An 18,735-nucleotide genomic window follows, 5' to 3' on the forward strand; every position below is an offset into this window, starting at 1 on the left:
GGGCCCACCATACTTTGTTAAGTATTGATTGAAGATTTGATTTGAAGTATTATTTGGAGATTTGATTTGGAAAGTTGATTTGAAGATTTGATTTGAGGAATTAGGCCTAAGTTGAAGAGTTGAAGACAGGTGAATTGTAACATAATTTGTTTGATATTTCTCGGTGTTTTGTTTTGGATTTAATTTTGTTCCTTGTTATTCCGTTTACTTGATTAATACCCAGTTAAGCGTTTATTTGTTTACTTTTCATTTAACATTTTGATTGATTTAATTATTTGTTTATTTGGTTTAATTGTTTAATTTGATTAAATTCTTTTCGAATTCTATTACTAAGTTTTACAGAGTTTTCTTCATAGTATTTTTGCTTGTTAGGGTGACAAACGGCCCGAAAATTTAAGTTTCGCAGCAACCTTTAATTTGCGCGCGTTACAGTATGTCTCCCCACTGACCGTTGAACTTCTCAGCCATTCGGACACAAATATGTTCAAATTTATTTGGCTCATCATGCCCCCAGTTTTTGTAGTCGGGATCCCCATCGACACCATAGCACGAAAGCGCCCCTTTGTTGTCGACATCGCGGCATCTAATCCACAGTTCCAGGTCACTTGAGATGTTGGCCCCAAATGCCTGTATCCTCGCCTTCATTTCCCGCCAGATGAAGTCCTGTTCTTCCTGCGAATCAGGAACGACCAGGCTGCTCCCTGGCCGGTCACAAACATCCTCACCTTGCCACCAATTCATCTTGTCAGGCAGCAAGATGTAACAGGCGTCTTGCCAGGCCAACCAGCCGGGAGGACGGACGGCTAGCAGAGTTTGAAATACCCCGACAGTCATATAGATCAGAAAGTTTGCAACGCTAAAAAAAAACCGGACATCTTCATTCGTTGGCGTTTTGCCCCTCAAAATCTATCAGTGTGTCAATTGAGTCAACTCTTTTATGTCTGTTCGAAATAAACACCTTTCCCCTATCTCTTCCTTCACGTTTCTTTCAGCTCTGACGTAGTGCTGAAATTTCACCAATTTATAACTAATCGCTCGATGCGCACATTAATTTTGTTTACAGCAAGTTGCTTATAAACAAAGTTTATCTGATTCGATTTATTATTGATCCGTATCTTAAAGGGAAAATACAACATTTGCAAACATCAAAAAATAAAACTACCAAATCATTTTGAAATACCTTGCTGGACTGTTAGTGAATGACAGTGTAAAGCATCCTGTAAAATCATGGCACCTGGTATACTGTCATTTTCAAGAAAAGTGTTATTTTTGTATCAATTTCCAACGCTGATCGGCCGATCAGCGTTGGAAAAAACTGGCTTTTTTTCAAATACTGGCCCCAATTGACCTTCGCACTTGTTTGCAATCGATTACACACCTAAGAACGGGTACAAGCCAGCTAGACTGGTTCCCTGACCTTACAATTCCCCAATGTATGTAAACTGCTCTGTTTCTTCTTATATGGAGTCAGGGAACCAGACTACAGGAAAATGATTGTTTTTCTTGGTTTTTATAGCATTTTCGAACCCAAAACCTCAAAAAAGTCAGTGTAGCTATATTTGCTATATATTTCCAACCCCCCAATTCCATCCATTTCTGAAAATTACAGTAAAAGCAAATGATGTATGTTCCCTTTAAATATTACGCGAAATTAAATTTGAAACCGAGTCTTTCTTTTGAGACATCAATTGGCCAAGGTCTAATAATAAAGATGCTGCGCCCTCTAACGAACGGGTACCGGAAGTAACCTTTTTTTTACAATTCATTTACTATACGGCGCTGCAATGAAAACAGATGCCTGCCTGATTATTTTCTAATAACGAGGCGGCTGCGTTGGGCACAGAAGCTTGCTTTATGTTTGAGTGATACATGTTACTAGCACACATTCGGTATCAAAATGTGGATCAATGTGCGGGAGTGTATCGGTAAATGAGCAGTTGCAATTCAAAACATTATCTTGCCAAAATAAAAAGTGTGACATTTGTCTTCTTGAAGCTTATCTTGAGCATTTTGCTCCCTCCCCTCCCCCGCCGCTAATGAATTAAAAAAAAAAAGGTCAGTGTCGAAATTACCCAGCCGGTCTCAAACCTAACTGTGAGTTGGGGCGAAGAGAAAATATGCCTTAGTCTCTTATTCCGATCCTCTGAGCCACCGTTCACCTTAAATATGATTACCAACATTTATTATGTTATACTTTAGCCAGATAGATGGTGCAATATTCTAGTCTGATCTGACGCAACGCTCTGAAATGATAATTCAGAAATTTCAGGCTCGGTTGTACAGCGCCACCTTGCGATGAGTTTTTGCAATGAGAGAGGGCGCCCTAATATTGCTTTGTAATAGACCTTTCTGCGGTAGGTTGGCAAACTGCATTTTTGCCAACCAAGGCCTGCAAAAGTATGGAAGGTCCAACACTGCAAAAATGAACGAGAGGTATTACAGATCACCAAAATATTATTTGATACTTAAAAATACAACATTTTCATCAGAGCTACAAAATAATTCCTACATGTGCCTTTTTACTATGTGTTGATGGCGTTGTGAGGACTTTTTTGGAAAAATGTGTTACCAACCACGGCTTCAATTTATATGCGCTTACGGCAGCCCATACAAAATGGCGCCAATGTTTACAAACACAAGAAAGGCCTATGGCTGCTCAACATACAGTGAACTTGAGCCACAGTGTTGCAACAGTTGAGCATCTCACGATTCTATTTTGAAGACATTAAATTTTGAAGACAACACAATCAGTCACAATTTGTTTAAACGATGATATTGATTAGCGCCCTCTTGTGATGTCATGGAGACCCCCCCCCCCCCCCATGGTTCCAATACACCACATACGCGCTTATGGTAGCAGACCAGTAAATAAACTTCCATAGACCCCAATGGTAAATGCTCCCACTTCAAAAATTCGGGAAAAATACTCACAACTCTCCAAGGTGTTCAAGACGCACATCAAATTAAAGCTTATTTCATCATCTTTCATTTTCTTTTCAATTTTCGGGGTGTCAGCTGATGACTTTTAGGAGAAATTTCCATCTGAAGATGATCACCCCTGAAAATAGTCCTGAAGCTCATCGCCATTTTGAAAAACGATGCCTACACTCCATTGCAAAATAGAGCGCTTTTAGGGTCCAAATTACATCAAAATTACACAGAACTGCAAGTTCCCAGTCCTGTGCACGGCTTCCACCCATATTTTTTACAAACCCTCAAGTTCATGGCCCACAGCATGCCCAAATACCGAAGATTTTGAGGGCATGCAAATCGTGATTTGGCCGGCGCAGGCAATTTCGGACCGATTTACTGGTCTGCACCCTGTAGAGAAGCGAGGTTTTGAAAAATTTCCCCAAACCACTTGTACGGCACGAGGAAGGATGGATGACTCATATTTCAGCAAAAAATTGCAAGAAACAAAATCTCTGACTGCGATTTCTGGCCTGAAAACAAGCCCTCTGTTTGCGGCTACCTTACTGTAGGGCGCCCCCAACGGGCGTTAATTGAGTTTTTGCTCCTTCCGACCCCAAATTACCCCCCCCCCCCTTGTTCGCTCAAAATTGCTGTGATCGGACGACGGTCCATCGGCCCTATTCAGATTTTGGGCGCATTTGTTGCGGAACCGCCATTGGTGACCCCTTTTGAAACGCTGCCCCCCCCCCCCCCAGGTTCCGCCCCCCTGAAAAAAAAACCACTCCGCAAACATTTGACAACATGCAAATCGTGATTTGGCCGGTGTGGCAGGTAATTCTGTCCCCCCTGGTTAATGTGTCCCCCCGGACACATTTACCGGGTCGTGACCCGGTAAATCTGTCCGGGGGGACACTTTTACCTAGGTAAACCTGTCCCCCTCTAGGTAAATCTGTCCCCCTGCACGACGTTAAATGTGTCCCCCCCCCCCCCCCCCGGTAAATGTGTCCCCGTGCAACGTCACAAGTCTAGCACCTAGACTGTATATTAGTGAAGTTATTAACTGTTTTTGCGCGGCGCCTTGCTAAATTCGGGAATGGTGCTTACGTCAAAGCACAACTCCCGTTTTGATGACGACTTTGCATGGTGGGCGTGCGCGCGAGTGTACTGCACCTACGGCCCGCGCCAGGGCCGCGGCCGGGGACGGGGACAACAGTGCACCAGCAGCAGGCCTGCGGCGCGGTGACCACTGATCTCTATATAAAGACTGGATAGCGGATATGCATACAACATTCACATAGTAGACTTTGCATATTGACCAATTCGCCCCCGGTCTCACGAAGATGGCCGCGTATAATACGAACGTTCTACGCGTAAATACGCGCGCGTTGTATCAACAGTTGACGCGCATTTTGGTCACGTACACATATTATGATGTTCTAAAAGGAACACATTTCCGTAGTGATTATTATTTCAAAAACGCCGAAAAAGTGATTGCGGCATTATAAAAGTAACCACTACGTTAGAAAAATTGTAGTAAACCTTGGTCAATTGGTCAGTGGTGGTGGCCAAAATATAAGTCAAGTGAGCCGCGACGTTACAAAAGAAATCAAGCTGTCTATAAAGACGGCAACTTGTCCTTTGTAGATCACCAGCCGGTCTCACCAATATGGCGTCAAATTCGTACATTGTGCGGCTCTTTATTAGCTATCCAGTCTTTATATAGAGATCAGTGGCGGTGACCCGTGTCGCGTATAATTTTGCCAATTCTCCCATTGATCTCCATATACACAGATGGAGATCAATGAATTCTCCTCATTGAAGTCCGCCATGACAGTCACACGCGTATCGGCGGCTGATGCGCGTGCGCGTGCTAGCGATAGGTTGAGTATTACTACGCGTGCCTTCTTGCAGAAACATAGATCGGTCGATTAACATCTAAACGTTAATTTCATTTTGATAATTATTGATGAAGGGTGGAAAAATCTAAAAATGTATACCCTGTGCGCTGAATTCATTATAATAACATCAATATAACAACTTATGCGTGCAAAACCAGGGGGGACAGAATTAACTGGAGGGGACAGGATTACCTGGAGGGGGACAGAATTAACGGGACAGGGGGGACACTTCTACCTAGGTAATTCTGTCCCCCCGGACACTTTTACCGGGGGACAGAATTACCGTCCACACCGGCGCAGGCAATTTCGGACCGATTTACTGGTCTGCACCCTTATAAAAAGCAACACAAAATCGGACAGAAACAGCGCCGCCTGGTGACGCTCAGGAGCAAGGCGGCGAGGGTTTTTGCCGCTGGAAATTAAAGATTTCGACCCCCTTGAGATTTTTTCTTTTTTTAATGTTGTTGGTGGTAACCGGATCAATTTTTTTTTTATATTCCCCTCCCCAAAAAACGACCCTAAAATGGTTGTCAATCTCTTGGCCAAGGTTTAAATGTAGCCCACGCCTGTATGCAAAATAGACCCACAAAGTTAAGGCTTTTTGTGAACGAAATCTCTAAGTTGGCAGCCCCAACTCACAAATGCTTGAGCGATCTCCAGGAAATTTTCTACAAAATGTCCCAAGTAAAGGCCGTAGGTACCTCTTATTCAAATTACCTGTGGAATCACAAAATATTAATGAGCTTGCGCGCACTCATTTCAGGTTTTGGTAGTGTGCACCCCACAAGGTTAGTCTGGTTCTCTGTCCCCATTGTCATTTGGACTTCAAATATGGGGACAGGTAGCTAGCGGTGAATCTTGCATACATCAGGAGGCATCCCTCCTAGGCCCAATGTGTGCAAATGATATGCATGACGCGTACCGATCTGAATCCCGCCTCCTGATTGAAAATCACAACGGTAACGTTTGCCCGCAACCAGCGTATTGCAAAATGGCAATAGGCCGCGCCACGAATGTACAATTTCGGAGGTGATGTGGTCCGATTTGTGCTGATCTCGAAAGTGTCTCTGGCAAATACCAATAAAGAGAAAGAAATTACTGTTAAGTATGTACAACCTATGCAGTTAAACAATCATGATGCGCGCACGAAGAAGCGCTTCAATCAATTGTTTTAAATGGGAGCAAGCTACCGGTCCCCATATTTTGCAGGGGGGGGGGGTCGGGAAACAGTCTACCCTACGGTACGCAGGAGGCATGAGTTATGTCTGGCATGAAAACCTATCAAGGAAAAGACCGATGTCAAATAACAGAGCTCATTTGTCCGATTTTGATTGACATAAGATGCATACTTGAGTATTTTTGCATGAAGATGCCACCCCCCCCCAAAAAAAAATGATACTCAAGAGTAAGACTAATGAATGTTCCACTTGACATGGCACTTGGACAATATAAACTGGTGAAACTTCTGGTGCTTATTTTGGTGCGAAATTCTTTATTAGGTGCCAAATATGTGAATGAACTTCTTATTGAATTAGAATAAATTCCATTAATCAAGTGCACATTTTCATTCAATTATTATTCCACAAGTACATTTTACACTATCATCACGATCAGTCTAAACAAAACCATGCTGCTTGGGTTTTTTTTGCATTTTTTTTTTCGATTTTGTTAGCTTTTTACCCAAATTCCCACCATGGCCCCGCCCCCGAAAACCTATTTTTTCCAAGCTTTTCCTGCAAATGAAAGTAATACTTTTGTGATGCTAGTAGTATTCCCACAGCTCCTCAAAAAGTCATTACGTCATATTTTGGTAGCTCACCTTCCCAAAGTTATGATCGACCGCGCATGCTCAATGCTCAAGAGCACGTATTATATTGTTCTTGATTTGGTGCAACTATTTATCGATGTAAATTTCAGTGTAAAGCAGTAAAGATGCCTGTTGAGTTATTATCTTCATTATAAGTATACTGAAGTCTCTTGTTGAGCAAACCTACAACTATTTGTGCATCCCGTCTACAAAAATTTGTGAACAGCAAATTAGTGTTGAGGCAGGTTTAGTTTATGTTCATAATGTATTACCGACGCAGTAGTACAACAGTTTTCAAAGTGTTTGAAGTTCGTGATGATGTGAAAGTTCTGTGGTAAGTCAAAAGGAGTGCAAACAGTACACAGAGTGTCCTCCGTTCGAAGTTAGAAAATGTGCAGTCGGTGACTGGTGTGAAATCCTCATCAGAGCGGGATGAGACTGCGCTGTTGAGCTGACAGACTTTCTTGTCATCATTTTCTACCAGAGATTGGAGGAGTGCTTAAAATCACTTTGAATACATCGTATCTAAAATTAAGTACCACTTTCGAAAGTTTACAGGTCAAATAAGTTGCAGTTCTTCACATATTGCAGGTCAGTGTCGTCAGCCTCGATGCTGGTCGCGCTGTTGAGCTGACAGACTTTTTTGTCATCACCCTCCTGCCAGAGATTGAAGGAGTGGCATCGAGGCTCCGCCCAGCACGCCTGACCACACCCAATGACTCCCGCAGCTGTCAGGTTCTTGATCTCTTGGTTGAGCAGGCACTGGGGTGTGAAGCGCCCGTTAGCATCTGCTTGCAGGCAGTATGAGCGATGAGAGACGCGCATCTCACAAGCGGCGTACCTTTTCTTGTCGCAGCCAATATCATTCCATTGCCCGTCTGTTTTCCCTCTCATCCTTACACAATCCTCAGTCCCAGAAAATGAGTCATGATCATCTTCCCAGAATGTGAATACCGGAGGGATGTCATCACCTGAACACTCCCAGCGCCTCGAATATTCATTCTTTTTACACCCAATCCACAGTTGAATGTTATTGTCAGAATTGGCGCCATACTCTTGCATTAGCTCTTTCATTTCCCTCCAGATGAAGTCCTGTTCCTCCTGCGAGTCAGGAACGACCAGGCTGCTCCCAGGCCGGTCACAAACCTTCTTAGCTTGCCACCAATTCATCTTGTCAGGCAGCAAGATGTAACAGGCGTCTTGCCAGGCCAACCAGCCGGGAGGACAGACGGCTAGCAGAGTTTGAAATACCCCAACAGTCGTCAAGATAAGAACGCTTGTAATACTGACAACCGACATCGTCATACGTTGGCGTTTTCAGTCCTCAAACTCAATGTCAGCGCGGTCGATTCACGTTGAAAAAAAATCTTCACGTCTATTTGAAATAAACACCAACTTTCTCTCTGTATCTAATTCCTTTAGGTTTCTCTCAGGTCTGACGATGTTTGCACCAATTTATAACTAATCGCTCGGTGTGCACACTGTTTACTGCAAGTTGCTAGGAAATGAAGGTCTGTTTTATTTAATACCCGATTTATTATTGATCAGTTACTTAAGTACTACGCAAAATAACATTGGAAAGATAAGCCTCCTCTTCCTTTTAAGAGTGTAATTGGCAGAGATCTAGTGATGCTGCGCCGGTGCACCCTCTTGAGCGTAACCTTTTAATATTTACACGTCATTAGCTTCGATGAAAATAGATGCGCGCCTATATCATTTTTTAATGACGAGGTGGCTACGCTTGGCCACGGATGACCATCCGCGACATGGCGTTACTCAGATAAAATATCTTGGAAACATGGAATACCATTGAAAACTATCTTAACGACACGGAAAAATAGATACCTGCTTTTTGTGTATGTAATCACAAGTCGGCTATGCAGCGATGAGAGCGAGACCTTGTACAAACATGCACCCTTGTCCATCGATCTGGCAAATTTTGTGACGTCATCATGACGTCATCTTATATCAAATTACAAGCGATTTAAAGTCAAAATTTGAACAAAGACTTTGAACGATAACTTTGGCACTGAGATGTGTGGAAGATATTACATGTGATGTGTGGAAGATATTGCCTTAGGCAACATGTTCATTCCTGAGCAGACAGCCACGTGGCCTTTACTTTCGGCAATAAGAACTGAATGAGAACTGAATATGACAACGTGCAATGAGAACTGAATATAACTTGGACACGGAAGTATTTTATAACAATTAGGCCTATACAAATTATGTAAATATTTAATGAGGGATGCCAAACACAAAGGACGGTATGATGACGTCTGAACCTAAAAGAGGTCCCCTAAAAAGCATCTCAAAGAAAAGTGAAGTTTTCAGATTTAAAAACTACCAAATTGCCAGTGAAGAATCTTTTGAAAATGATCAGTCTTTGCCTTTTTTTTTAATTCACATGTCTGTAAAAGTCACTAATCCCCTTCAACCAGACTTCCTACCTTTCTCCAGAGGGAAATTCATCTTAAGACGAAAGAAATTAGGAAACAAAAAAAACAAAAACACCAGGTGCAAGCCATATCTTGACGCGCTTGGTTCACTTTAAGACAAAAAATACAAGGTGTAGAAAGTTCTTGGACCAAACATTCGATTATTATATGAACATGGCAACCACACACCCCGAGATTCATCCGTCCACGCCTCTGTTACCTCCAAATCCTGACTGTAGAAATGGCTGCCGTTGGTGCGTATCAGACGTGTAAAGGTTACGCGTACTCTGAGATGAAAGAAAAGTACAGGGAGTAAGCAGCTTTGGATATTTTATATTGGCTTTGCGCTTCAGTGAAATATGCAACTGAAATAATTTGGAGAATTGAACTTAACCAATTTATTTTCATCAATGTCTAATTGACATTTGGGCGATAACACAAGGCAGAAAGCTAGCAATTAATGGTTATTCCCCTTTTGTGTATTTTTCTGGAGTTACTGCATTATAAATGAACGACGCTCATTTCGTGATCCAAACCAATTGATGCGAGAAAAATACAACCAGAAAAGGCCTTGGCAATTGAGCGTTCCAAGATAACAATAAAAAATAGTGGCTATCGTGGCACAATGTTTAGATTTTAATTTGTAACGGAACTATGTTTTGTCGTATTTTTGCAAAGGGATGGCTCTTCAGGCTGACTTATTCATAATATGGGAGTGTATCGATGGGAGTGTATCAATTTCAAAACTTTTTTTGCAAAAAAATAGTTTGACAACTTTTTTCTGTAAGCCTGGTTCATACTTCACGCAAATGCGAATGTGAAGCGAATTTGACGTCATGGCACGTTCGCTGCAAAATTCGCACGAGTTGAAAAATGTTCAACTTTTGCGAATTCGCAGAGCGAATAATTGCCACGACGTCACAAATGCGCGTTCGCTTTCGCTTTTGCGCCGAGTATAAACCGGGCTTTATGTTTATCTTGAATATCTTGACCCCGCCTAACCCGCGAATGGTTTGTTTTTATAGTGAGTGTCGAGTTAATCTAGCGGTCTCGAACCCTAACTGTGAGTTGAGGCGGAGGGAGAATATGCTTAAAGCCCAGTTCATACTCTGCAAAATTTATTTAATTATACTTTAGTCAAAGACGGTGCAATATTATCAAAAATACTTTCGGTTGTACAGCGTCACCATGCGACGAGCGAGGGCGTCCTCAGTTTGCTCGTCATTCTTTGCTCAACATACTATCCAGTGTTTGAGCAAAAGTGTTGCATCGGTTGACCATCTCTAGATTCTTTTTTGAAGGCAACAAAATAAGACGCAATTCATATTAATTTGCGCCCTCTCGTAAAGTCATGTTGCAGGCCTAGTCATACGATAGGCACAATCCCAATGACAAGTCTTGTCTGACAGCAAAATCCTATAAAGGAAAACTCGTGTGTCATTCCTATCACTCTTTTACCCGATGTTGTTATCACGTCTTTGGTTTTGTCTTCGTTTTTCTTTAGTGTTCGTAGTTTGTTAGTGTTTGTTAGTTGCTGCTGAGTTTATTTTTTTGACAATAATTATCCTCGGCTTTTCTTTCAAACGAAGCCCTGCTTGAACTTAAAAATTGGTATGAACATCAACCTGATATAGAATATGAATCAAGTCGGTTTTTGGCCGGGTATAGATCGCCTGCCTCGCACGCGTAGTACGTGTAGCGTGCGGTATGACACCTACATGCAGGGACGGTTAGTGCATCCTCGGCCCCAACATGCGTGTTGCCAGTTTCTAGCCTTGCAAACGTTCTGATCTTGATGAATGTTGGAGTAGTTCAAACGATGCTAGCCGTCTGTCCTCCCGGCTGGTTGGCCTGGCAAGACGCCTGTTACATCTTGCTGCCTGATAAGATGGATTGGTGGCAAGCTAAGGAGGTTTGTGAACGGCCCGGGAGCAGCCTGGTCGTTCCTGATTCACAAAGAACAAGAAATCATTTGGCGGGAAAGGTTCGAATGCGCTGATTAGGGAGCAACAGAATTTGATGATTTTCAATTGTGGATTGCTGCAGCATCCATGAGAGCACACCGTTATTTTTGTTCCACTCGTGCGGAAAGGAGCCTTGCTGGTTTTCTTCGCCATCCCGATTTCCTTCGCCCTCGTGCGAACGGGACGAAAACAATATTTACAGTTTTTATTCTGTGCCCAAACAAACATACTTAGACCAGAAAGCAATGTCTATGGCGATTAAAGGGGGTTTTCTAAAGGAAAAAAAGCGAAACTCTACCCAGCTAGCGAGTGCCGTACTTGGCGCGGCATCCCGCTGGTTGATTAAAAAATATATATAAAGCTCGTATTTGCCTTCCTAAACATTCTAAGCAGAGACAAAGAACGACACAAGCCTCAAATGGGGGAGTATCCCTACGTTTCCCCATCTCGCCACAGACCCAACGTAAACGATAACTCTAGTCAATTATTCATATTTACAAATGATGGATTACTGGTAAAACCGTTGTTTAGACGCATAATGATAATAAGGTCTATGCTTCAGACTGAATGGAAACATAATTTTAGTCATTCGACATTTGTAAAATATTGATTATGTTTTCATCTTCACCAACTTTTATGGTAAAACCGTTGCTTGGTAGTAGAATGACAATAAGGCCTATCCTTCATTAATTAAGCATGTTTCAGGGTGTGTTAATGACGCACTCGTAAACTATTGCTGAGCAATATTTGGTGGAGAAGCTGTAACGGCAGAAATATTTCAACCACATAAGGTACAGCAGATAGCTGTGTTCAGGCCAAAAAAAAAGTCGGTCTCTGGTCAGCGCGCGCGTCGATTTTAATCATGCGCGTCGATCTTTTTTTCCCAAAATGTTCCGCGGTAGCTCCAACAGCGCCCTCTATTTCCGCACCTCCTCAGTTTTTTGGTTACCAAAGAGCACCAAGGAATGGGAAATTGCACCAAGGCAAATGATCGAAAGTACCCGAGGCAAATTATGGAGGACACCAATGTACATGAGGATACCAAAAAAGCAAAATAGTACCCCACCTTGTCTGTTCAATCCAAGCTTGAAGAAAAAAAAAAAGCCGCGTGGCCGCGTCAATTCCGGAACTTTGGTCTGACGAGAGACCGAACATTTGTTTTTGTTGGCCTTACATATAGTAAATACGCCGTACAGTAATGAATTGTAAAAAAAGTTAATTAAGGGAATTAAGTTTCCGCTCGAGGGCGCTGCATCAATTAATATAGACCTTGGCCAATGATGTCTCAAAGGGAGACTCACGTGTTCACTTTTAATTTTGTGTGATAAATAGGTTTAAACAAACCTTGGTTTCTTAGCAACTTGCAGTAAACAATGTGTATGCCAAGCGGTTGGTTATAAATTGGTGAAATTTCAGCACCTCATCAGAAATGAGAGAATCCTGAAGGAAGAGACAGGGAAAGAGGTATTTATCCCGAATAAATATAAGAGATTGGCGTTGACGTGAATCTACACAGAGATTTTGAGGGGGAAACGCCAACGAATGAAGATGTCAGTTTTCAGCCTTGCAAACGTTCTGATCTTGATGACTGTTGGGGTATTTCAAACGCTGCTAGCCGTCTGTCCTCCCGGCTGGTTGGCCTGGCAAGACGCCTGTTACATCTTGCTGCCTGACAAGATGGATTGGTGGCAAGCTAAGAAGGTTTGTGACCGGCCTGGGAGCAGCCTGGTCGTTCCTGACTCGCAGGAGGAACAGGACTTCATCTGGAGGGAAATGAAAAAGCTAATGCAAGAGTATGGCGCCAATTCTGACAAAGACATGCAACTGTGGATTGGGTGTAAAAAGAATGAATATTCGAGGCGCTGGGAGTGTTCAGGTGATGACATCCCTCCGGTATTCACATTCTGGGAAGATGATCGTAGCTCATTTTCTGGGACTGATGATTGTGTAAGGATGAGAGGGGAATCAGACGGGCAATGGAATGATATTGGCTGCGACAAGAAAAGGTACGCCGCTTGTGAGATGCGCGTCTCTCATCGCTCATACTGCCTGCAAGCTGATGCTAACGGGCGCTTCACATCCCAGTGTCTGCTCAACCATGAGATCAAGAACCTGACGGCCGCGGGAGTCATTGGGTGTAGTCAGTCCTGCTGGGCGGAGCCTCGATGCCACTCCTTCAATCTCTGGCAGGAGGGTGATGAAAAGAAAGTCTGTCAGCTCAACAGCGCGACCAGCATCGAGACTGACGACACTGATCTGCAATATGTGAAGAACTGCAACTTTTTCGACCTGTGAATTTTCGAAAGTGAAACTTAATTTTAAATGCGAAGTATTCAAGGTGATTTTAAGAACTCGAAGTTCCGGAAGAAACTGTTGACAAGAAAGTCTGTCAGCTCAACAGCGCAGTCTCAACCCTCTCCGAGGAAGATTTCAAACCAGTGATCACTGACTGCACATAATACCTCTAACGGTGGACATACTATGTACTGTTGACACTCCTTCTACCTTTTCGTTTGGATATCACTGAACCTTTGCACACTAAGTGAAAACTTCAGCTTTTGCATGGTATTTATCGCAAACACCTGGAAACGAACTGAACTCGAAACATGAGTTTGCCGTTTACCTTCTTTTGTTTAACCGGATGCCAAGGCCACTGCCGAAGACTACAAGTACGCGGAGAGCTGTTTACTTCTAGGAATGTAATAATATACTTCAAACACATGAACATAATTATAGATGTTTCTTTATTCCGATTTTGTCGGTGTTTATCTTTCATCCTGGTTGTTTAATGGAACACTAAAACCTCGGCGATGCATAGATAGCTGGAGTTCTGCGGACAATGTCGTTTCGAGTTTAGGAACTGGTAAAAAAACAGCAGTTTAATCGAAATTCTTGACGCTATTAATTCTATTATTTGTTGTATTTCCTGCGTGTACAACGGTCCTGATCTGAGACTGGAAATTAACATAATACTCAACTCTTTACTTCAACGAAGAACTGTGTTTGTGATCATCTACAGACTTCAAAAATCCAAAGACCAAGCGTCCCCGTTGTTAAACAAAGTTAATCCAATTACGTACTCAGACGCTAAAACAAAGCAGTGAAATTCATGCACCTCAAAAGCATGGCCTTTTGAACGCTGTGTTTCCCAGAAAATATGCTCAGTATAATTGAAAAGTTAAATTATATCGGAAGAAGAAATTCCAAACTTCATGTCCGTGAAAAAAAATCGCAGTCATCGATGCCGAAACGTCAATACTAGTAACTGGTAAAGCTGACCATCAAGTCCGGAGTAGTTGAAGTTATATCATTCAATACTCCGAATTTCAGCCTAATCTGTGTTGCAAACGTTTGTGTTAGGCTATACACCTTGAACTATCTCCAAACAATATTTTGACGAGGTTTTTTTAACGACCAAATTTACGTGCATGAAGGTTTTCAGTTGGCCCGCATGCTTGGCCGATCAATGACGAAGTGCATATTTAAGCATATTCATTAGCCTCACTCGGCGTGACTTCGCGTGGGTCTTGGTATCGACCAATGGAAACCGGCAAAAAAAGGGTGATATTTGTTAATTAATAACTCGTCGTGGAGGCTATTTTGCAAATTCTTACTGCACGCCATGATGGATAGGAACCTTGTTAATATTCGTGAGGCTTGAAAAGATTGACAGATATTGCAAACACCAAAAATGCACGTAACCAGGCCCATTTTTTTTTAATTTCATTATTATTATTATTATTAATTTCCAAGGAAAGTACTGTATATATCAAACGATTTTTAGCATATAGTTGGATCATTGTATTAGGAAACAAACCCTAAAAGTTGCATGAAGGTACGGTCTTTTTAAACGGGAATAATTGATTTTCAAAGATTTCGCCCGCCGGTGTGTACATGTCTGTGTGCACACATACTGAAATTTGTATTCTTGTGGAGACATTTCTTCGTTCTCGTGTAGTAAAGTTTTCGAGTTTGAAAGTGTAGTTTCAAAATGCTCTTATTTTAAACAGAATTAATTTCCTTGGCTGAAATTCGAACTTATTATCCTTTTTCTTAAACTCTTCCATTTGCGACTGATCAACCCACCTTGGAATTTCCTAGTTTGTTGAGTAAAATCCATATATCTATTTTGTGAAAATCTTGTGGCGTATTCATCTATAGAAATTGCCCTTTGGAGACGTATACAATCTTTTGTTTCCTATTGCGTGCACGTCTCCAGAGGGCACGGTGTATCAGATCTTGTTGTTTAATTCAAATACAGCCTTCGCAACCACACGGCTGTAGTTAGGATCATCCTTGTTCCATGGCGCAGTATTTGTGTGCAAATGCATGCTGGTGCGCGCGTTGAGCGTCCATCTTCAAGAGCCAGTAGCTACAGAGTTGGGTTCAAACATTTCGTGAAGGGGTGGTTTGGTAGAGATAAATACATTTCCCACCGATTTTGTATTGAAATAGAAGTTAATTTTAACTGTAGATCAAATGACAAAGATCTATCCGTAAGGCCCCCCCCCCCCAAAAAAAAAACTCGGTCTCTGGTCAGCTCGCGCGTCGATTTTAATCATGCGCGTCAACCTTCTTTTTCTTCTTCAAATAATTAACACGGAAGCTACAACAGCGCCATCTATTGCCGCACCTCCTCATATTTTTTTGTACCAAGGAGCACCAAGGAACCGGGAAATTGCACCAAGGCAAATGATAAAGGGCACCAAGGCAAATTATAAAGGACACCAATGTATAATGAGGACACAAAAAAAGCAAAATAGTACCCACCTTGTCTGTACGATTCAAGCTTGAAAGAAACAAAGCCACCAAAAAAAAAACAAAAAAAAAACACGTTGCCGCATCAATTCCGGAACTTCGGTCTGACCAGAGACCGACTATTTTTTCTTTTCCTTAAAATATTGAGTGGCTTCAAGTTGTGAAATGGGAGGAATATTATCACTCGCTACAATCTGGACTTTTCCATTTCGCTCGGCTTTTCCTCAAGAGCCATTCAATATTTGTATGCTATTCTGCTGTTAGACAGCGCAACACCTATATAATTGGACCTTGGCCAAGGCATTTCTCTCAAGAAGGAGAAATATTAAAACCACACTTCTCTTTGTTCAAATTTTAATTTCCGGAAAATAACAGGACTCACTGAAATCGGGAACAATTAGCAAAACGGTCGTCTCTAAGCAACTTGCAGTAAATAGAAGATTCATTAAAGGCCAAACGATTGCTTATGATTTAATGAGTTTTCAGAAACACGTCAGACCTTAGAGATACCTATAGAGAGAAATATTAAAACATCACTTCTCTTTGTTCAAATGTTAATTTCCGGGGGAAAAACAGGACTCGCTGAAATCGGGAACAATTGGCAAAACGTTCGTCTCTAAGCAACTCGCAGTACATAGTCGATTCATTATTAAGGCCAAACGATGACTTGAAATTTAGTGAGATTTAGTGAGACACGTCAGACCTGAAACATACCTGAAGGGAGAGACAGGAAGAGCGCTGTTTGAGAGAAAAAGACCATTAAACGCCAACGAATGAAGATGTCAGTTTTCAGCCTTGCAAGCGTTCTGATCCTGATGACTGTCGGGGTATCTCAAACGCTGCTAGCCGTCTGTCCTCCCGGCTGGTTGGCCTGGCAAGACGCCTGTTACATCTTGCTGCCTGATAAGATGGATTGGTGGCAAGCTAAGAAGGTTTGTGACCGGCCCGGGAGCAGCCTGGTCGTTCCTGACTCGCAGGAAGAACATGACTTCATTTGGCGGGAAATGAAAGTCGAGATGCAGAAATTTGGGGCCAACACCCCAAGTGACCTGGAACTGTGGATTAGATGCCGAGATGTCGACAACAGCGGGATGCTTTCGTGCTATGGTGTCGATGGGGATCCCAACTACAAAAACTGGGGGCATGGTAAGCCGAATAAATTTGAAGAAATTTGTGTCCGAATGGCTCAGAAATTTGAGGGTCGGTGGGGAGACATTGATTGCAGTGGTTTGAAATACGTCGCTTGTGAGATGCGCACATCTCATCGCTCATATTGCCTGCAAGCTGATGCTGACGGGCGCTTCATATCCCAGTGTCTGCTCAACCATGAGATCAAGAACCTGACGGCCGCGGGAGTCATTGGGTGGTGTCAGGCGTGCTGGGCGGAGCCTCGATGCCACTCCTTCAATCTCTGGCAGAAGGGTGATGACAAGAAAGTCTGTCAGCTCAACAGCGCGACTAGCATCCAGGCTGACGACACTGATCTGCAGTATGTGAAGAACTGCAACTTTTTCGATCTGTAAACCTTCGAAAGTGAAACTTAATTTTTAATACGAAGTGTTCCAAGTGATTTTAAAAACTCCTCCAATTTCCGGAAGAAGCTGATGACAAGAAAGTCTGTCAGCTCAACAGTGAGTCTCATCCCGCTGAGTGAGTCTCATCCCAGTTATCACCGACTGCACATATTTCTAACCTTGAACGGTGCACACACTATGTACTGTTGACACTCCTTCTACCTTTTCGTTTGGATATCACTGAACCTTTGCACACTAAGTGAAAACTTCAGCTTTTGCATGGTATTTATCGCAAACACCTGGAAACGAACTGAACTCGAAACATTAGTTTGCCGTTTACCTTCTTTTGTTTAACCGGATGCCTAGAATAAGTTTGAGTTTGCTCAACAAGAGACTTCAAATACCTATTTAATTCTCAGGGCATATACTGCTTACAAGACTGAAATTTAAAAAGTTGCACCAAATTGAGAATAAAATATGTACTTTTGAGCAATAAGCATGCGCAGTCATAAACTATAACTTTGGGAAGGGGAGCTAAACAAAATGAAATGACACTTTTGTTGAAGAGCAGTTGGAATAACTATCAATACAAATTGAATTTGAATTTTCAGGAATGGATTGGAGAGATAATATGTTTTTTTTGGGGGGGGGGCGGGGCTGGGGAGGCGGTAATTTGGTTGAGAAGAAACAGACATACATAAAATCGAGAAATTTAATGTGCTAAAAAAGAACTCTAAAGTACGGCTTTCTAATAGACTGAGCGTGTTTTCTTTTTGTTTCGGGGGGGGGGGGTGAAATTCCTTCCCGCAGTTTCCCAATACAACCGCGCCGATGATTAAAACTGAGGATTAATATTTTAGGACAATGTAGACTTGTTTTCTCATTATTTTAGACGGTCATTGATCAGTAAGCACCTAATAAAAACTATCGCACCAAAGTTCACAAAAGTTAAACCAGTTTATAATTATTTTCCGTGTATAGTGAATCCTGTACAACCTGGTTCCCATGGTGTCAAGCAGTACGCTCCCACCACTACCTGCTCCCTCACCCTGGTATTTTGTCATCTGCATGTTCAAAAATCTTACATATGTGGGCACATTAGAATACACCGAACACCGCTATACCGAACATCGGCTATACCAAACATCATCCTTGGCTCCCGATTTTGGGGTACAAAATGTACCAAACATTGTTGTAAAAAAAGCCAACAGATAAAAAAAAAATCTACCGATTATATTAAACGCTAATTGGGCCATTTTTAATTAATTAATTCCCGAACGTCAAACGGTCTATGCTTAGATCGGCCGTGTATGTTGAAGAGTAACAGGTGGCTATTATTTCCCCAAGGGATAGAAGGGAAAAGCCACTCGTTGATAAAGTTTCGTGACGTGGGATGTGAGAAATGCCACTTAGGACGCCGTCAAGCGGGTTTGTCCAAGGCAA

General features: G+C 42.3%; 1 protein-coding gene across 1 annotated transcript; it reads right to left on the reverse strand.

The window, feature by feature from the left end:
- Positions 1-426: 426 nt before the first annotated feature.
- LOC119728053 (perlucin-like protein) lies at positions 427-834 on the reverse strand. The gene has a single exon (XM_038200129.1). It carries the CDS (start codon positions 832-834, stop codon positions 427-429), a length of 408 nt encoding a protein of 135 aa, XP_038056057.1.
- Positions 835-18,735: the final 17,901 nt, after the last annotated feature.

The sequence above is a fragment of the Patiria miniata genome, unplaced genomic scaffold, assembly GCF_015706575.1.
Source record: "Patiria miniata isolate m_02_andy unplaced genomic scaffold, ASM1570657v1 HiC_scaffold_20, whole genome shotgun sequence".
NCBI classification, from domain to species: domain Eukaryota; kingdom Metazoa; phylum Echinodermata; class Asteroidea; order Valvatida; family Asterinidae; genus Patiria; species Patiria miniata.

What these genes read in the sequence shown, in the direction of transcription:
- LOC119728053 (XM_038200129.1), bottom strand. Translation starts at nt 834, where the DNA reads ATGACTGTCGGGGTATTTCAAACTCTGCTAGCCGTCCGTCCTCCCGGC.